This window comes from Nelumbo lutea, chromosome 7, assembly GCF_056320005.1.
Source record: "Nelumbo lutea isolate HS-2025 chromosome 7, American lotus-T2T, whole genome shotgun sequence".
NCBI classification, from domain to species: domain Eukaryota; kingdom Viridiplantae; phylum Streptophyta; class Magnoliopsida; order Proteales; family Nelumbonaceae; genus Nelumbo; species Nelumbo lutea.
Window position 1 is genome coordinate 54,723,421 of NC_142690.1, and position 21,891 is coordinate 54,745,311.

The following is a 21,891-nucleotide window of genomic DNA, read 5'->3' on the forward strand; positions in this document are numbered from 1 at the left end:
CCAACCGATCCTAGAGGATGAATTAGAAGGAACAATAAAGGAAGAAATTGGTTCGTTCTTGAGGGAAGACAAAGAAAAAAGGCCTGGAAATTGATCTTTCAGAGGGGTTTCTCCAACCCAAACTTGTTCCCAGAATTTGACAAGGTTACTAGAATGCAAAGTCATACCTGATCCATGGAGAGAATAAAGGCAGGATGGCTTGAATGACAAGGGGAAGCTCTTGTAGCCCTTGCTAGAATTCCTGAATCCCATCCATTATCTGCTAGTCTATGTATACTTCCCACCACCTTAACCCACAACCTATCTTTCTCTAGTGATAATCTCCATAACCATTTTCCTAGCAGTGCCAGATTCCTAGTCCCAATATTACCAATACCCAACCCTCCTCTTTAGCTCTACAGACCACCTCCCATTTGACCCTATGGTCCCTCTTCTCCTCCCTCGGCTCCCACAGAAAATCCCTCATTAGCTTCTCCAACCTATTGGCCACCTTCACCGGTATCCTCAAAATTGACAGAAAATATACAGGAAGGTTAGCCAACATAGACCTAATTAAGGTGATTATCCCTCCAAGGGACAAATAATTCCTTTTCCAGTTAGCCAGCCTCTTTTCAAATCTCTCCACAACAGGGGCCCAAAAATCCTCTCTCTGAGGATTATCTCCCAAAGGTAAGCCTAGGTAGTTTAATGGCCAATTAGACACTGCACATCCCAAAATATCTGCATACTCCCCCATCTCCCCTTCCCCCATGTTGACTCCAACTATACAACTTTTGTCAAAATTCACCCTAATATTTGACATCTGTTTGAAGAGTTGTTTAGAGAGTTTCAAATTTTTAATCCAATTGACATCCCCACCTTTGCAAAACAGAATTGTATCATCTGCAACTCTCCACCCTCCTATAAGCTCCCTAGAGTCTGCTTTAGATATCAAACCCCCCAACACTTCAGCTACCAATGTGAACAAAAAGGGGGATAGAGGGTCTCCTTGTCTGATCCCCCTCAAAGCTGGGAAATAGTCCACCACTGTCCCGTTCACCAAGATAGAATAATGACAATCCTTAATGTATCCAATAACCCAATTGCACCAGATGTCTCCAAACCCAAAGTTCATCATCACCTCCAATAAAAAGGACCAATCAACCATATCATAAGCCTTTTCCAGATCTAGTTTGCAGACCACTCCTCTTCTCTTGGATCTCTTGTAACCCTCTAAACTCTCATTTGCTACCGGTATCTGATCTGTTATTTGTCCCCCCCTCACAAATGCTCCTTGATTGTTCGAGATGATAGATGGTAGCACCTTTTTGATTCTAATTGACAGCACTGGTCTTGTTGTTTAGTTTGCGTTGGGGTTTTGTTGGCAATGAGTGAGTTATTTTTGATGTTGGACTGTCCTTATTCTCTTGAGCAATTTCTTATCAGTTATCACCTTTCTCTTGTATTCACCTTTTTCTTTTAATAATTTTTTTCTTTTATTATAAAAAAAGCTTTTCGTAGCTGTAGGAGTCTAAGTAAACTCACCTCCTTTCAAGCACTCAATAATGGGTACCACAATTGTGTTGAAGTTCTTTATAAATAGACGATAAAATGTTGCAAGCCCATGAAAGCTACGAATTTAGTTAAGGTCTTTAGTGTTAATCACTTTTGAAAAGCTTGAACCTTTTCTTGTTCCATTCCAATCCCCTTTATTGAAACAACATACCCCAAATACACCAACTGATTTGTCAAGAGTACACTTTTTCAAGTTTCTCTCAAGTGTTCCAAATGGATGTCATGAATTTCAAGACAATCCCCCAAAAATAACTTCAGTTACAAAAACACCAAATGGACCAATCCCAATAGTGGTGTCCCCAGAACCTAAATTATAAACATAACTATTTGGGATCCTACTACAAAAGCAAACAAATTCAAAACATATTTACATCATTTATTTTTATTTTTCTTTGTTCTATTCTTTTTTGGGCTTATCACAACTGATTCATCTACAGCAACTTCCCCTTCCACAGCAGAGTTCACTATTTTCCACAGATGAATTATCAGGTTCTGCCTGCCATCCTCAATTAACAATTATACTATAATGCCTCTAGATTCATCCTTCCTCAAGATCCAATGGGCTACTCTAATACTGATTGAGTCGGAGGTGATCTAATGGGACTGGAATTTAATCTAAAATTTTGGTATTCCTTCTCTTTCCAAATTCCCCACAGGGCTACTGCAAAGTACATCTATTACTGCCTGAAGCTGTTTTTCAATCATATGATAAAACTCCTATATATGCAAATCCATACATGTGGATTGTGGAGTCATGTACATCTTTGAAAATCATTTTAATTGGTCAGCTACAAGAAAGCAATATTTTACAATAACAAGCTTGAATTCCCTACAGGATTTTTTTTAAGAATTTTGTGCTTTTAACAGCCTGAAGGAGCAAGTTAATCTCATGAATGAAATATTCAGTTTCTAATGGATGTTTTTCAATTTAAATATTTGTTGTACCTTGTTACTTCGAAATGACGTTGTAGTTTATCCTTCTTTTGTGTCTAGTTTTATTTATTTATTTTGTCAACGTATTGCTGTGTGATTTATCAAGAAAAAAGTTGGCGTGATTTTCTTTTCTCTCTTTTATAGGTGGGAACTCCTGGGCGTCTTGTGGATCATCTGTCCAACACAAAGGGTTTTAGCCTTCGCACATTAAAGTACTTGGTATATTTATCCTTGCATTTGTATTGGTTTCAAATACTATTTGTTTTGATACTTGTTTGGTTATGATCATTAGTTAATAGTTTTTTGCAGTAACTTCAATGCTGGTTAGCTTTGATCAAATGAAAGAACATTATGAGTATGCTAATTTTTGTTGTAATTTTCTCATTCATTGAGTCCATTGTTTTTAAATAATTAGGATCAACTAAAATGATGCAAGTAGAAATCTGTGGGTTAGTAAAAGATACTGATAATGCCCATGTCTCATATTCTAATTAAGTCCATCCTTATTTTAAATTTTGAATATGTATTATTGTATTTAACGGGCAACATGGGAGATCAGCCAAACTCTTTTTGACTGATGAATGCTAATGGAATTCTAGTTCTCTTGTTATGTATTTGGTAGACTTCTATATTTTGATTTGCTTGGAAGTGCTTAGAAGCTCAATGTAGTTGGTAATTTATCTATAAGACTTAATTCTTGACTGCTTGCAAGTATTTTTTAAGGTTGAGGGATTGAGAAAGCTTAGATGTTGCTTGTTGCTGGACCTTCTTTCAGATGTTTTCCTTGATCAATTGGGTTTTGATACAAGAGTGAGATGCCTTAATTCACATTGGTGTTTCTCCCATGTTTCATTCTTTAAGGCCCTTGACCTCTCACTACATCCCATATAGAAATGGTTGAGGGTGACAGTCCTCTGTTCAGTTTGTTAATTAGCAATTACTATTGCTTGTCATTGACCTTGTCAGTGATAGGTGCCCTTTGAGTTGTCATCATAATGGAATGATGGCGTGATTAGAGGTTGGTACTGATGAGAAAAAAAAAGTTACGTGCTAACAGATCACTACAAATTTTCGGAGAATAAAGGTTATGGCATGACACAAGTTTATCAGAGAACTAATTTGGGTTTATGCAAAGGAGATCAACCATGGAAGCTATCTTTCTTTAGAGATCATTGATAGAAAAGTTTTGAGGGAATAAGAGAGATCTTCACATAGTGCTTAATTGATCAAGAGAAAGCACATGATAAGAGTCCCTAGAAAGATAATATGGTGGGTTTTGGAAAACAAAGGGAGTTCTAAATGAGTATGTCGACCTAATTGAAGATATGCATAAGGTTACAGCAGAAGGTGGGCCTTGGTGCAACGGTTGGGTTGCTCCATTCTACCTGGGTAACCAGGGTTCAAGTCTTGAAAACAACCTCTTTGTGTATTTCTGCAGGGGTAAGGCTGTGTACTTCTGACCCTCCCCAGATCCTGCATTGGCTGGAGTCTTGTGCACTGTGCTGCCCTGTGCCCTCTTTATAAGGGTGCTACAGCAAATGTTAGAACACGTGGGAGAGACACCAGATCCTAAAGTTACAGTGGGTCTTTCCCAAGGCTTAGCACTTGGTCCTTACTTATTTTCACTAATCATGGATGAAAACGGGAAAGGCTATGGGGTACAGTAATCTAATAATTGAAGGGGATTCCAAGGTTATATTAGGACTGCTGGGAAGCAATGAAGAGGGACCATGGAAACATGGATCTGAATTCAGAGAAGCTAAAGAGACAATAAAGGAATTGGGAGCAACATACAGTGAACACCTAGGACTACTAATGGTCTAGCAGATGGACTAGCAAAATAGGAAGTGACAAGGATACAATGTATTGGGGAATTGTAATTTATTTGATACTGAATGTTACACAGCTGGCCCCATTTATATTTATGGACAACAACCTTAGAAGCAAGAGGTTTTAAAATAAATAGGATTAAAAGAGAAAATATACTATATAAATTTAATAATAATAGGAGTGCTAATCAGCGTACACATCATTGTCATCATCATCTAACCCTGCCCAACTATGTAGGGTTTGACTATATGATTCCTATTTCACCATTCCATTCTATTAAGTGACATATCCATCGTTAAATTACGAGTGCTTAAATAATTTCTTGTTACTTGCACCGGAGTTCTTTTTGGTCTGCCCTTAGCTATTCTATTTCCAACTTGTTACAAATCACTTTTCCTATCAAGTGCTGTAGATGGTCTTCTATGCGTGTTATGAGTGCTTAAATAATTTCTTGTTACTTCCACCAGAGTTCTTTTTGGTCTGCCCTTGGCTATTCCATTTCCAACTTGTTACAAATCACTTTTCCTATCAAGTGCTGTAGATGGTCTTCTATGCGTGTGATACTTTCTCTCATTAGTCACCTATTGGAGCTACTTCTATGTTGCTTCATATGACTTCATTTCCATGTTAACATTAGCATTTCTGTACACTTATTTTGGACATGCTGCTTCTTAACTGCCCAGCACTTTGCTCCATTCAAACATAGCTGGCCTTACAACTACTTTATACAACTTTCATTTTGGCCGAAGTGGTATTTGCCTATCACACAAGACTCTGGATGCACCCCTTTGCTTGTTTTATCAATTAATTCTATGTTATCAGCAAACATTGAGTATGTTTAGTTGACTCATCTATGTTTAGTGGAAAGCAGTTGTAAGGCCAGCAATTCTGTATGGAGCAGGGTAGTTTGTATTGTTATTTAGCTTTTATTGTCGGTATGTTGGCTGTTTTGGCCTACTTTTGGGTCTTTCTACCTTCCTTTAAATTTTACAGGTAGGAGGCTTTATAGTTCCATTTCCCCCCTTTTTTCCTGCAATTCAGTATAATTGTTCTGATCCAGATTCCAGAAAAAAAATCCAAAATTGTTTATATGTTGGCTGTTTTGGCTTGCTTTTTTGTCTTTCTGCCTTTCCTTATATTTTACAGGGGGGAGGTTTATATCTCTATTTCCTCCTTTTGTCCTGCAATTCAATATAATTGTTATTGATCCGGATTATGGGAGAAAAAACTATATCCAAAGTAGGCTTTTCTAGGCAATGTAAGACTCCAAAAACCAAAGTTACATAAATACCCTGACATTGTAATATGACAGATATGATCTCTCTCTGAAAGTTTGAGTTTCCAGATGAGCATGAGAAATGCATAAATGTTATAATAGTATGCTCCAGAGATGCTGGGCGTTTGTGAATGTGGCATGTTGTTGCCACTGTTTCTGCATCTTCTTCCATTTTAGATTCTATACCATTAGTTAGGACTTAGGACTAGCTTGTACTTTCTATTTTTTTGTTTTTTCATTCATTTTTATTTTTAAGTGAAAATGGAGATTTTTTTTTAAGGACAAAGAAATTGGAATAAAAAGAAAAATTGCTATCTTTTCAGTTTAATGACTTTTTTGACTACATTGATTCCTTATTATGTTTGAAATTAATCAACTTGAAGTTATAAAGAAAAGGTCTCTGATGGCTACAATTATATATCGATTAAAACTATCAGAGCTTGAAAGGATATATCTAGCACTAAGCATAGATAGCAAGTTCATGTATGTGTTTCTGTTTTTATGTTTTCCTTGGATACAATAAATGGCATCTAGTTCTTGTTTATCAAACCTAGGAAACATGGTTTTCCACTGCATTGCTTTCAATTAGCTTTGTGGTTTGCCTATATTCTTGCAGGTCCTGGATGAGGCAGACAGACTGTTAAATGAGGACTTTGAGAAGCCAATTGATGAAATATTGAAAGCTATCCCTCGGGAACGAAAAACATATTTATTTTCAGCCACTATGACGAAAAAGGTTAGTTCACTCTAGCATGTCTACAGTTCTACATAAGTATATGCCTTTTGAATACTCCTATATAGTTGGGTTCGGATAATGGTTAAAAATGTCTAAATGTTTTTTTTTTAATATTACAACAATATATTTCCATTTCCAATGGTACTGGTACATACCAACGTGAGATATTAGAGGAATCTATCTTGATTTATTGCTTACTATATTTTTTTGATAAGAGAATCTTTTATATTATTCTCAGTAAGTTTTAATTTGTTAATCAAATCAGTATTAGGTTTTAATTACATGTACATATATATCTTCTAAATAATTTGTTTTAACATGATTCTTTCTCTTAAAATTTACTATTTTTTCAAGTTTATCATTATAGATGTCTCTTCCCTTATTTTTCTTTATGAAATCTCTCTTAACTATACATATTTTAATAAATAAAATATATTTGATGTTTTAATATTTTTAAAATTTTAGAATAACATTTACAGCTAAAATAACAAAATAGGTGCTACAAAGCAATTTTTTGAATTCTTGAATTTATTTGAAGTGGGGGAAGTGCGCATTTTGAAATGGTGTAATCACTTAAAAAGCATAATTTTTATTCCTTTGTAACGATATAGTTATTTAATAGAGTATGCCCTTTTCTAGTTTAAAAAAATATTAACAGATATTTTCTTGGATGAATATTTACAAAAGTTATAAAATGCTTACAAATAAATCTACGGAAAATTTCTGATATTTCTGACATATTGCTTATTTTTGAGTAATCAAAATTCCAACAAAACTGACATTTTAAAACTTGGATGGGACTGTTTAAGCTGCTCATTAATCAACTTTCTTTCTGAAATCTCTCGAGTGATTTCATATCCTGTTTCCTCACCATCCACACTTTCCAAACCAGAGAGGCCATGTTTCGTATTTATCTCGGGGAACAGGGTTGTATTTTTCAGAGGGATGAAGTCATGCCCCGATTGGTAGTTATGCAGATTCATGATTAAGACTTAAATACAATATTGTTTTTTTTTTTAATTCAATCTTGTAAATTGGATGGTTTTTGAAAATAATCATCTCAAAGTGATGAAATCTGCTGCAATGTAACTGCAAAGATCATCTCTTGGGCTAGCACGTCTAACATTACAGCTGACTCATTATTTTGTAACTAACAACTTTTGTAGTTTTGTGAATTCACAGTCACACACACACATATTTTGATGGGAAGAGGTGACTTTTCATTAATGTATATTAAACACAGAGGTACTTTCCCCAAGGGTGAAGAATCTGACCCTACAAACGAATACAAGATTATAACTCAGCCTAAAAAAATTCACCCCTAGATACCCCATGCTTGGCCAATGTATCGGCCAAACCATTTGCTGATCTTCTCACTTATCGAACAGTTACACTGCTCTCTAGATAGGCTCCCTTTCTCTCTCATGGTTTACCTGTGTGTCCAAATCCCTGTACTCCCTTTTACTAACCACCTTACCACCATTTTCGGGTCCCCCTCCACTTCCATTTTCTGAAAGCCCGGCTGTCTTGCCAATTCCAGGCCTTGTAGGAATGCTAACACTTAAGCTCTGAGAGAAGCACCATCTCCTATAAGCCCAGAGTATATAATCACAACTTTCACTTATTCTAGTAGTCCCTAGATTTGTTTATGAAGATAAATAAAAAATTTTGTTAAAACAAAAAAGAACAAGATACAAGGAAAGGTGATAAAGAATTACCCGAAAGAACACACCCAAAGTAGGCAAAACCCTCCCAACAAATCAAAAACATCAAAAACCAATCCCAAAGCAAGCAAAAAGAATCAACATGAAGACAACAAAACAGGCCACAAGCAAAAACCATACAAAACCCAAATCAAACAGAACCCCCACCTGACACCCATAGTGAAAAACCAGACCCACAATGAATTCCGAACTACTTCATTTTTTGACTACAATCTTCTTCATGTTGTCTTCTGGCTGCGCTTCTGTGTTTCCTTACTTTCTTGTTAGGTCCAAGGCCAAAGAAAACCTCCTCTTATTCTTGCAAAAACCTTTGAAACTGGAACCTGCTGTTGGCTTCTCTTAATCTTCTGAGTTTTGAATCTTCTTACTGTATTTAATGTTCCAGCAACTTCTTCCATCTTCCCCTCAGAATTCTGACCCCTATCTAGAACAAACTCCTCCCCCCCAAACCTCTTCCTTTTCCTTGCTGTTATTCTCACCGCCTCTGTCTAACTTTTCCAACCCTTGATTTGAGAAGTTACTTGACTTGCCATCAACCACTGTATCAATTTTAATTTCGTTCTCCCCATTCCTTTTTTTTTTTTTTGATTGGAAACGGTAACTTCATTAAATAACTTTAATTTTGTTCTCCCCATTCCTTTCCTCCACAGACCTAAAGGCTTCCTTCACAAACTCCTCCCCTCCTAGGACAAATAGACCTAGAATTTTGCTAACTTCCCACTTATTCACAACTGTTTCAATGCCATAACTAACCTCCACCTTATGTGTCTCATCTATCAACGGATCATCCTCACTTTCCTCCCTTGAGTCCAATTTCAGTGCCCTCTATTTTCTTCCGTTGTACAAGAGAAAGGGAGAGAGAAGAGGAGAGACGAGAGGACTAAGAGCCCAAAAGAATACTGCAGGCGTGCAGTATGCTATTATTTATACTAGGGCGACCGTACAATTTAAAAATAAGAAAGAAATTACAAAAGTACCCCTGCGTTACCATACATATATAAAATAACATTTGTTAACACTCCCCCTCAAGTTGGAGCATGGATATCAATCATGCCCAACTTGTCACAAAGATCATGATGTCTTGAGTGTAGTCCTTTTGTAAAGATGTCTGCAAGTTGGTTCTCAAAGCTGACATAGGGAGTACACACTTTGCCTGTGATGACTTTCTCTCTGATAAAATGCTTGTCGACTTTGATGTGTTTTGTTCTATCATGTAGCATTGGGTTAGTAACAATGTTTATGGCTACTTTGTTATCATAGAATAGGGTCATAGGCTTGTCCACTGGGAAACCCAACTCACCCAACAGATTCTTTATCCACATACTTTCAGCCACTCCATGAGCCATTGCACGATATTCAGTTTCAGCACTAGATCTAGCCACCACACTTTGCTTTTTACTTCTCCAGGTAATAAGGTTTCCTCCTATAAAGGTGTAGTAGCCACTAGTAGACTTTCTGTCATTTTGAGATCCAACCCAATCTGCACCAGTATACACTTCAACTTTCAAATGCCCATGTCTTTGAAATAACAAGCCAGCACCAGGAAACCTTTTAAGATATCGGAGGATTCTTTCTGCTGCTTCAAGATGAGTGGACCTAGGTGCATGCATGAACTGGCTAAGGACACCAACAACATACGCAATGTCTGGGCGGGTCATAGAGAGATATAACAATCTCCCTACAAGTCTCTGAAACTGTTTTACATCCTTGATAGGTTTACCTTGGCTGTCACCTAATTTATGGTTGGGATCAATGGGAGAGTCAGTTGGATTCACTCCCATCTTTCCAGTGTCCTGAAGTAAATCTAGGACATATTTCCTTTGGAAAATGAAGATGCCCCTTTTTGAGCGGGCAACTTCAATTCCAAGGAAGTATCTGGGAGGCCTTAGATCCTTTACTTCAAACTGTGTGGCAAGGAAACCCTTCAACCTCTGGATTTCATCCTTCCAGTCACCAGTAACAATTATATCATCAACATATACTATTAAAGCAACAATTTTACCTTCTCCTCTTTTCACAAACAGTGTGTGATCTGATTGACATTGCTTGTATCCTTTCTGTTGAACCGCAATATGGAATCTATTGAACCAAGCTCTTGGTGATTGTTTCAGCCCGTATAAAGACTTTTTCAACTTGCACACCTTCTGTTCATTGCCTTGAGCTTGGAAACCAGGGGGTTGTATCATGTAAACTTCCTCTTCAAGATCACCATTCAAGAATGCATTCTTGATATCAAGTTGATGTAGATCCCAATCAAGGTTAGCAGCAAGAGAGAATAGGACTTTAATGGAGTTCATCTTGGCAACAGGAGCAAAAGTTTCTGCATAATCAACTCTGTACACTTGTGTAAACCCCTTTGCCACTAAACGAGCTTTATACCTCTCCACCGTGGCATCAACCCTATGTTTGACGGTGAACACCCATTTACATCCAACTGGATCCTTTCCCTTAGGAAGATCTACAAGTTCCCATATGCCATTATTATGAAGGGCACTAATTTCTTCCTTCATGGCATCTGTCCATTCAGGTACTGAAAGAGCTTCTGCCACATTCTTGGGGATAGGGACACTGTCAATAGAAGTAAGAAAAGCACGAAAAGAGGGTGAAATGTTCTCATAAGAAACAAAGTTGGAAATGGGGTGTTTAGTGGTACACAATCTAACACCTTTCCTATGAGGAATAGGAAGGTCAAGGTCATTAGCAATAGGGGTATCAATTGCAATAGAATCAAGGGCATCATTGGGAGCCAAGTTACCTGAGTGAGTATGATCCGCCCCCGAGGAGTTTGATGGCACTGGAGGTACAACTTCTAGATTCTCCACAGCTCTTGAATTTGGTTGGCCTTTGCGACAACGGAAGAAGACATGAAAAGGCGGAGGATTAGGAAGAGGAGGGAGTTGAACCAGTTTCTCCTCATGTCTACACTTCCCTTGAGGAAAAACAGAAAAGAAAGGCTCATCCTCAAAGAAAGAGACATCCATGGAAATATAAAATTTCCGAGAAACAGGATCAAAACAACGGTATCCCTTCTAAGTGAAGGAGTACCCCAGGAATATGCAAGGAGTAGCACGAGAATCCAATTTCCCACGAGTGGGAGATAGATTTTGGACAAAGCACCGACAACCAAATACACGAGGAGGAATGGGAAGAAGGGGGGCCTTAGGGAAGAGAAGCTGATGTGGGGCTTTGTACTCCAACCACCGAGAGGGCATACAGATAATGAGGTAGGTAGAACAAAGAACAGCCTCAAGCCAAAAACACTTGGGGACATTCATATGGAGTAGTAAACCCCGAGCCACTTCAAGGAGATGTCGGTTCCGTGAGATCACTATGAAAATACTCTTTTGCATTATCTGACTGAAAGATTTGGATTTTAGTTTGAAATTGAGTGAAGACCATCCGTCGAAAATCTTGGATATTTTTTGTACTTCCTCCCTGGTTCGCATGGGATATACCCAAGTATATCTAGAATAATCATCAATGAGGGTAATAAAATACTTGTAACCACTCTCAGATGGTAAAGTAACAGGGCCCCACACATCAGAATGAACAGTGTGAAATGGAAATTCAGATTTACTATTTTTTGGAAGAAAATGAGTTCTACAATGTTTACTCAATTGACACGTTTGACGAGAAATTTGAAACGGACACCGACTTAAATAGTTTTGGAAACACAACTTTTAAAGACTCAAAAGACAAATGACCAAGGCGACAATGCCATAAATAAACATGACTCTTACAGGACTGGCTCGTAGACTCTGTAACACGAAGACCAACTTTATTCTCTAGCATGTAAAGTCCATCAACCATACGTCCTCTACCAATCGTCCTCCCCGAGTTTAGATCCTGGATCACATAGTAAGAAGGGAAAAAGGTCACTGAGCAGTTTAAGGAATTAGTAACACTACTAACAGAGAACAAATTAATGGGAAATTTTGGAACATGTAGAACATCAGAGAGGGTAAGTCCAAGGGGAAGAGAGATGGTTCCTTGACCAGTTATGGAAGCGTATGATCCATCAGCTAGTCTCACCTTGTCTCTTTTAGAAAGAAGGTGATAGGTTTGAAAGTAAGAGGACATACCAGTCATGTGTTTTGACGCTCCAAAATCAATGATCCAGGGAGAGTCAAGGGTATGAGAAGCAACATGGAAAGTTGTGGCAGAGTTACCTGATGTAGATGCGAATGAGGTTGAGGGAAGAGCATCCATCTGACGAATAGCTCTACCATAGAGCTCTAAATGGTCACAGAAGGATTTCATAATATCCTCCTTTCAGTCAGATCCAGAGGAATGTGTCCGAGTCACAGTATGGATGGGGGGTTGATTCTCTCGAGTAGCCATGTTGGCCATAGTGTGTTTCTTTGTACCTTGCTATCCTGACCTTTTATTCACATCTGAACTTTGTTTCGTATTCAAATCTTGAGTTCATTTCGGTTTCCCATGAAGATCCCAGCATGTATCTCTAGTGTGTCGAGGTTTCTGGCAATGAGTACACCACAATTTTTCTTTATCTTCCTTTTTTTCTGGAGATCTCCTTTCCTGGAAGAATTTCCCACACTAGTAGAGACACCCCCTTTTGCTTCCAATACAACTGCATCTCCACCAGGGTTCATCAAATTCCTTCTGCGTTTTTCAGATTGTACAAGAGCATAAACTTCCTGAACTGATGGAAGATCCTTAGAACTGAGAATCTAGACTCTGATAGATTCGTACATAGGGTTCAAACCATGTAAGAAGGCAAACACTCTCTGCTGGGAGACAAGTTTCTTGTACAGTTTTGCATCCTCGTCACCAGTCCACACTCTGATAATGGTCCAACTTCTTCCAGACAGAAGTCAAACCAGAGTAATATACCGGTAGACACCTCTCCCCCTGTTTACAAGTAGACGACTCTGCCTGTAGTTGATAGATCTTTGCATAGTGTCACAGTTATGAGTATGTTGATTTTGCTTGTTCCTAGATCTCATTTGCCGTTTCAGCCCACATGAAATTCTTCCTTATTTGAGGTTGCATAGAGACTAAGAGCCAAGACATAACCATGTTGTTTTCCTGATTCCATCTATCATATTCAGCACTCCCAGAGTGTGGTTCTTTAATTCTCCCATTAATATAACCTATCTTCCCCCTTGCAGTGATGTACAGCTTGATCCCTCTTGACCACTCTAAATAATTTAAACCATCAAGAGGGACAACAGCCATGGGAAAGGATAGGTCTACACCCCCACTCGTTCCATTCAGCATTGAGGAAACTCCAGATGTAGCAGAATCTTCACCACTCATGATTTCAGATTTAAAAACAACACCCAAAAAAAAAGGAACACAGCCACAAAGAGTTATTATAGAAGGTACCAGCCACTTTCAGACCTTCAGTCCACAAAAAAAACTGCTGTTGCAGCACACAAACAAGGTCCTTATGACCTACGGTTTCACAGGGTTCCAAAAAACAAAACTGCTGTTGCAGCACATAAACAGGTCCTTATGACCTACGGTTGCACAGGGATCAGACAACCCCACAACAGAAAGGAAAGGAAGAGGTGAAGCTCACTACACAGCTAATCGGTAGACCTGGAAGCCGAACAGCAGATGGACACAACTGGAAGATGAAGAGACTGATTGCTCGACTTCACCTTTCAAGCCTGGATGACCTGCTCTGATACCATGTTGTACAAGAGAAAGGGAGAGAGAAGATGAGAGACGAGAGGACTGAGAGCCCAAAAGAATACTGCAGGCGTGCAGTATGTTATTATTTATACTAGGGCAACCGTACAACTTAAAAATAAGAAAGAAATTACAAAAGTACCCCTGCGGTATCATACATGTATAAAATAACATCTTTTAACATCTTCCAAGGGAAAAGTTCTGTATCTTTTCCTTTTATATGTTCTTACTCCATCTCCACTCTTGTTTCCTACCCCCTCACTTCCCCTTCCCTCATTCCCTTCTCATCTCTCTCTTTCCTTCTCCACTAAACCATTACCCCCTTTCCTTCTTCTTCCCCAATTGTGTCTTGATTGCTCTCCCCCTCTTCCCCAATTGTGTCTCCATCTCATTCCCTCACAGCCCTCATCACCTCTTCACCTTTTCCTTCTTCCGTTGCCACTCTTTGCTCTTCTATATCTCCACTTTTCAATTCTTTCGTGACCTCTTCGTTACCACCAAAGCCTTCTTGTAAACCTTCATTGTCCTCTACTTTTTTATGTTGGTGAAAATTACCTTCAGAATCCTCTTGGACTTCTTCGCTTCCTCGCATCTCTTTTCTTCCTTGTCGAAATTCTCTGTAATCAATAACTCCTTATTTTTAGGGAACAACTCTACTTTTGTCCAAATGAATCCTTGGGCGTCATTAATTTTCTCTTCTATGATCTCCTCTATTGATCCCTCTTCATTTGTTATATTTCCTGCTTGATCACTTAATCCTTCGGTGCCTCCTGTTGTCCCTTGCATCAAACTTGAAAAACCAGGGCTAATGTCTTTGTAACCAGTAGTTTTAACGAAGGCTTGCCGGGATTATCTGACGAGTTGTTAAAAGACCTCACAATTCTGCCTGGTTCGGGGTGCTCCTCCTTGAAACCCAACCTTCTCTCTTTACCTGTAATATCACAAGACCTATTAGAATTCGGTTCAACCGGAGTACCCGAAGTTGAAGAGAACACACTCTTCCATTTCTCAAAATTCATTTCCCCTTTTCTCAAAATCATTTTATATTTCCATCCTTTCCTAGGAATGACAGCTTCCTTCAAAGTTTTATTTAAATTTTTGACAAGCTGTGGGGGTCCAAATCTCCTGAATAGTAAACCTTTTTTGTTGAGGAAGTCACCACTGCATTCCACTTTCTTATAAACAAATCTAAGGATTTTTGCCAATGTGCAACCCTGAAAGAGATGTTATCAATAAGCTCCTCCTTTGACTTTATCCGCTCTTGAAAGATGTGGTTATTTCTTTCCTCCAATGATGCCCAAACTATTGCTGCTCTTGCATCTCTCGACATTGACCTACCTCCGTTTTGATTGTCTGAAGAAGCTTGCATCAAAGAATCCTACAACACAAGAGAGGGGTGTCCACCTGTAAGCTGCAACCAAATAGAGAAGAAAATAAATCCCAAATGCCGGATTCAAATGAACAAGAGATTGTAAATTCACATTACAGTGACTGGATTGGGATTCTCTCCCATTTATACCTCAGCAATACTTTGCCTTTCCTCAAAAAAGAAAGGAAAAAATCTTGTTAATTTTGCAGTTATGAAAGTGGTGAGTTACTTATCAAAGATGAAAACTAAATGTAATTAGACAAAAATTTGAACATGTTTCTTTCATGATTACAGGTGCGCAAGCTCCAAAGAGCATGTTTGAGGAATCCTGTGAAGGTGGGTGGAACAGCGTTGTCCATTGGTATTCATTGATGAATCTCAATGTTTTGCATATTATATTCATGTCAGTTCCTATGTGTAATATTTAACTCACAGTTTTGTTGGAATGTGTAACTAATGTTAGTTCTATTGCATTCAGATAGAGGTGGCATCTAAATATTCCACTGTTGATACTTTGAAGCAGCAATACCGTTTTATTCCCCATAAGTATAAGGTAGTTTCCTTCCCAATGTTGATTCTGTATAAAATGTAAAATGTACAGTCTGAATATTATATTTATAGACAGAACTAAGGGTGTCTAGCATAGATAATGGATGTACAGTCTGAATATTATAAGGTAGTTTCCTTCCCAATGTTGATTCTGTATAAAATGTAAAATGTACAGTCTGAATATTATATTTATAGACAGAACTAAGGGTGTCTAGCATAGATAATGGATGGGCAGCAATACCCATAGTGCATGTAGTTGTGAGTTATCTTATAGGTAAAACTCAAATGTATATCGGAAGGTTTTGCTAGTCGACATCACTTTCTTTTATGTTTACTGTTTATTTTATTTTATTTTATTTTTACAGTGATCTGATACATCTTATGTTTGGATGATTGGGGAATAAATCTGGGCAATAATCACAATATCCCAAGTGGGGTATTCCAAGTGATAGGTCCTAAAATTGATTGTATGTTTCCAAATAATACATATACTTACCATGCTATATCAAACATTTGGGGCCCATTGTGGGTTGCATGAATCTTGTCTTTAAGAATTATTTAAATTATTAATAGATGTGTCAGTTCTTATCATTTTTATTCATAAATATGATATATTCTTTTTTGCCTATGTTTGTAGGAGTGCTATCTTGTATATATTCTTACTGAGATGTCTGGAAGTACATCAATGGTCTTTACCCGTACATGTGATTCCACTAGGCTTCTGGCATTGCTTCTTCGAAACCTTGGATTAAGGGCCATCCCTATTAGTGGTCAAATGAGTCAGGTATTTGCTTCCCTTTGTTGATGTACATTCCCACTCATGGTGTTCTTAATATTTAGTTATATCATGCCCATGAATTTCCTTGTGGAAATACATTCTACAGGCAAAGAGACTTGGAGCATTAAACAAGTTCAAGGCTGGTGAATGCAACATACTCATATGCACAGATGTGGCAAGTAGAGGGCTTGATATTCCTAGTGTTGATATGGTTATCAACTATGATATCCCCACCAATTCCAAGGTTAGGTTCCTACTTCTCCTTTGGACCCTGGCCTTGTTGCCGTCTGTGGCAGACAGGCGTAACAAATGAGAACAATCAATGGTATTAGATGTAGGTTTTGGCATGACAATAGTTATCAAGGTTGCAAGGTAAGACCAGATTATTGTGTGTTTAGGCAGGTGCCCGGATTATTGTGTGATTCATATTAGATGTGCCGAACATCAATTACTTATTTTTTGTATGGAAAAATACTAAAAGGAAGACATTAATAATGACATTTGTATATGAGGACACATTACATAAAAAATTCTTTTAGGTAATACTTCTTTCCTAAATGTCCGTACTTCTTACATAATATAATTAAATTCCAGTAGACAAAGTAGCAAATCATATTTTAAATCATGAATTTCCATATGACAAGAATTAAATGAAATAAGCAAATTAACAAGTTAATAGAATACTGAATCCAAGCAGACAACTATAACAACACATTGAGGCCAAGCAAGTTAAAAAAGTAACTGTACATTGAATACAGGCATGCAAATATTACAGCAAGAAGCCAAGCAAATAAGCAACGAAAGAAAATACTAATATAATGGTTTTGAGCATGTACTTCAGAAGGCTTCAAGCATGTGAAATTTCAAGGCATAATATAATGCTATGCTACCCTCTAAAAATTATTTTCACATCTAGACATTGCCTTCATAACCTTGGTCATGACAAACATTTTAGGCACTAAGGGTGTCAATTTCTGTTCCAACCCACTTGAACCATCAAACCCATCCACTTATATCCACCCATTTAAGATGTGGATTGAATGTGGGTTGTCATCCATTGGATCAAACAAAAATGGTTGGGTTATGTTGGGCCATGGGTCAACTGCATAGAAGAGCCTAAGTATGTCACTTTCTCATAAATTTTATTCTCTCTTCCCCCCAATTTCTTTACTCTTTCCTATTCTCTCTTCTTTACTCTCTCTTCTATCTCTCCCATCCAATATGTCTCCTCTGCTGCCTCATCTCTCCTCTAACCTCTCTTCTCTCTTTGTTCCTTATTGTCTCCCTATAGACTCTTTCTCTTGGTTCTCTCATATATCTCTGCTCTATATCCTTTCTCTCTGTCTTTTTTAATGAAGTCCATTTTTTGTATTTGGGTTGAACTATGGTTTAAAATGTCCATAAATTTCCTAACATTTCCAAAACATATTTTCATTTCCCTGCATAGAAAGACAAAATTTTACTGGAATAGACATGTTACTTAGAGCTGTAAAGTGAGTTGAGCTGCCCGTAGGTTGGCACAGGCTTGCACAATTTGGGTCATGCTAGGCCTGGCCCTAAAATGGGCTTGGGTTTTGAGGCCCACAGACCAGCATGGCATGACCACACACACATGCGTATATATATGTATGTATATTTAATAATATGTATATATAATATATAATAAGTATTATTCATAAAAAAATATATAATTAGTATTATAATAATATATATATATATATATATATATATATATATATATAAATTTTTTTCTATATATAAACAATTGTATACATCAATATTCATGTGGAATAGAAATTTAACTTTTTTTGCAATTTATTGATTTTCTTTTAATTTATTTTAAAATTTACATTATTTTTTCAGTTTTTTTCTAAAAAAACCGTGCTACCCACAGCCTGGCCCAGCCTAGCACGGCATAGGCCCACATGGGCTTATGCCGTGGTTTGGGCCAAGCAGGCACAACCTGCAAAAGTGGGCCATGCTGGCCTGGCACAGTCCACGTTACTACATATATTTTCTCTTGAGCTCATTCCAACATGTGGTTTAGAATCTTCAAGGTTTACCGGACAACTTCACCACGTATTCTTTTAATACAATTTTAGTTTTTTATCTTTGTTTAATGATTTGTAACAAAAAAATAATTTAAAAGGATCTGCTCATGCTTCTTTTATCATTTCATAAAGTATATTTTTTTTTATATATATTTTTAAATGTTTCCACCATGTCTATAATGTTTACGATATTTCCAACATATTTCCAATATTTGGATGGTCCACATTTCCACCGATACTGACATTTTAAACCCTGAACCAATCAAGTAGGGACATATGGCATTACCGGAGAAACCCACAGATATTTTTTTTTTCTTTAATAAGGATGAGGTTACATGGTTTTAAATATTTAAATGGGTCAGGATCAATGGTTTAGGTCATGTTGCAACCTATATACATATTAAAAATATGAGTTATTTAATGGATGTGGGTGGTTGATGGATGCATTGGTCTTCAACCTGCATCCACCCAACCTAATCCATCCATTTTTCAGTTGGGCTGCAACTTGAGACGGGTTAGCCTGAACCCAGCCCAAAAAGTTGGGTTGGGTTGGGTTAGGGTTGAGCCTTGACCAACTTGAACCCGGCCTGACTTCATTTTTGCATGTATAAATATTATATAAATATGTATTTATGCATGGAAGCATGGTTTTCGAACTGCCGTTGACCCGGACGGTTGGACCGTTTGGCCCGGGAACCATCCAGGAAACTGGCTCCATTTTACCCCAAACCCTGTCCCTGAAAAAAAACTGTTGAATCAGTCAACGACCCGTTGACTGGGCAGTCAAACCGTCGACCCGTTCAATTGTTTTTCCATTTTGGCCTTTTTTTTATTTTTATTGTCAGAACGGGCTGTTCGTTTGAACCGGATGGTCGAACCGTCAACCAGGTAACCAGTGGCCAGAAAGGTTCCGTTTCTGGGTCATTTTTTAAACCATGCATGTAAGTACTTACGTATGTATTATTATTCAACTATGCATTCACAAATGTTTATATCTACATATTTATGTATTTATTCACTGCAAGTATTTATGTATTTATGTATATACGTATTCTATACATGTATGCGTGCATATTGTATATAAAAAATTTTATACATGTATGCGTGTATATTGTATATATGTATTCTATACATGTATGTGTGTATGTTCTTTTACACATAATAATGCTAATATTGAATTAACATGGACCCTTAGAACCTAGACATTTGACAAAAGGAAGTAGAGAGGTTAGGCCTACCTGAGACTAACCCGATCCTAACCTAACCTGGAGTTTTAAGGTTGGGGCCTTGGGGGTCAACAACTCAGTTTGGGGTTGACCTCAACCTGACCTAACCTGGCCCAGTCTGCGCCCCTATTTTCCACCCCTACTGGTGACAACCAATTTCTGATAATGGAAGGATACTCCTTTACTCATCAAGAACTGTATGTTTTTAAAGACAACAGCATCCAAGCAGGGTTCTGCCTTTTAATTATGAATGAGTTCAAATCACCACCCAAATATGTTTATTTAATTTATGCATTAATCTGTTAATCTTGGACTGGTGCTGTAACAACATTTGAACCTTTTTTGCAGTCTTTTACTTGGGTTATGTTTGGATAAGCTTCAGGATTTGTGCTTCTAAAGCCCCAAAGCACAAAACCCCAGTTTTTGGCTTTATGCTTGGGGTTTAAAAATGCCTTGGCTTCGGAAAATGCTCAAAACATTTTTTACTTCAATTTTATTTTTCAAAGCCCAAAGCACAAGAACAAAATATTATCCAAAGAGAGCCTTAGAAAATCTTTGACAGTTCACTGACAAGAAAAAATGGTATACAGGACTACATTCATAGAGTGGGAAGAACTGCTCGTGCAGGACGATCTGGGCTTGCAATCTCATTAGTAGATCAGTATTCATTGGAATGGTATCTCTTGATAGAGAAGCTTATTGGTAGGTTATACTTGGTAATACTTTTACTGCCTGGGAAAATACTAACATAATGGAAGACATACCAAAATATATAACATTATTTGTATTTCAGGCAAAAAGCTTCCAGAGTTTCCTGCTCAAGAAGAGGAAGTTCTATTACTGCTGGAACGTGTGGCTGAGGCAAAGAGAATCTCTCAAATGGTAGTATTACTATTATTGTTGTAGCTGTTGCATAATCATCAATCATTTACATTATTGTTATGAATGGTTCTGTTAGGAAAACATGATTGAGCTTTTCTCTCTGCTTATGGTCCATAGTAGTGAATTATGAGGATGATCAAGGTCCATTATTGGATGGACTTGATTAGGATGATGCTCTGAGTCGAATATTTGGATGTCATCTAATCTTCATCCTTTGTGGCTTTTAATGAGACAGGACATGAGCAATTCCAGCAAAGATTCTTAGATAGGATATCTCAGTTGTAGGGTGGTCATAATTACTGGGGAAAAATGTATCCTTTTTGAGCCCCAATCCCATTAATGTCCTAGATTTTCTGGACTATTGCCAACAACAATACGTATGATTTTAGTGATCATTGTGGAACCCGTGTGGTCATGCCATCATGATAAAGCTGGGCTGAGTTGTTGTGTTGTTACTGTTACTACAACATGATGCTGCACAGCATTTCTGAAAGGAACTGATATAGACTAAACAAATAAAGTTTTCAGGACAAAAATTTAAAGCAAGGAGTTCACTTGAGTTTTTAATGCTAATTTAGCTTTCTTATAGAAATCTGGAGCCCATAGTTCTCTGTGGCTCAAAAACCCTCTTGTTTTTGCTTCACATTTATTTTCATAACATGGTCCTTTTCATTTATTTCTGTAGAAAATCAAAGAGGAGGGACACAAAAGGAAAAGAAGAGGGGATGATGTTGAGGAAGAAGATAGATTTACTCTCAAAAATGCGAAATCATTAAAGAAGTCAAAGAAGCGGTGATCACTAACATCCTTGGCAATTTTGGTAAATTTTATATTTTTGTTCTTTATCATTGGAATTCCTACTTTATTTTGTTTGTAGTATTTTCAAGTACAATGGAGACACTTACCAAAATATAGTATAATGTAAGCACTGTACTGTGGTGTTGAATGAAATCCAACATCTGCCATTGGTCTTCGAGGTCTTGATTGCAAGGAATACTGTAGTGACAGTTAAATTTTTGCTTTTAACTTGCACAAGGAGTTAACTTGTGTAACAGTTCGAAGTTGATGTAGGGGATGGTGATGACATAGCTAGGTAAAGGCTTAATATTGATACCCTTGTAATTTAGCGGATCTAGAGTGTTAGAAATTGGTTGGCTTCATCTTCAAGTGTGAACTTGAGTATTCATTCGTTGGATATGGTGGCCGAAGCAGTCTGTTTGAACTGGACAGTCGAACTGTTGACCTGGAAACTGGCGGTCAAAGCAGTTTCGGTTCTGGGTCAGTTTTTTAAACATTTGTTTAAAGTATCGGTATACTTTATAGAC

General features: G+C 37.5%; 1 protein-coding gene across 3 annotated transcripts in view; it reads left to right on the forward strand.

Annotated features, from left to right (window-relative positions):
- LOC148846451 (DEA(D/H)-box RNA helicase family protein) overlaps window positions 1-21,542 on the forward strand; it is a 46,748-nt gene extending 25,206 nt beyond the window's left edge. For all 3 annotated transcript variants that reach the window (XM_088954650.1, XM_088954649.1, XM_088954652.1), the window contains exons 7-15: window positions 2,632-2,706; window positions 6,210-6,329; window positions 15,375-15,416; window positions 15,559-15,633; window positions 16,267-16,413; window positions 16,514-16,651; window positions 20,275-20,386; window positions 20,478-20,566; window positions 21,252-21,542. In XM_088954650.1, the coding sequence (XP_088810776.1) occupies window positions 2,632-2,706; window positions 6,210-6,329; window positions 15,375-15,416; window positions 15,559-15,633; window positions 16,267-16,413; window positions 16,514-16,651; window positions 20,275-20,386; window positions 20,478-20,566; window positions 21,252-21,362 (909 nt within the window). In that variant the 3' untranslated portion in view covers window positions 21,363-21,542. The remainder of the gene's footprint in view (window positions 1-2,631; window positions 2,707-6,209; window positions 6,330-15,374; window positions 15,417-15,558; window positions 15,634-16,266; window positions 16,414-16,513; window positions 16,652-20,274; window positions 20,387-20,477; window positions 20,567-21,251) is intronic.
- Window positions 21,543-21,891: the final 349 nt, after the last annotated feature.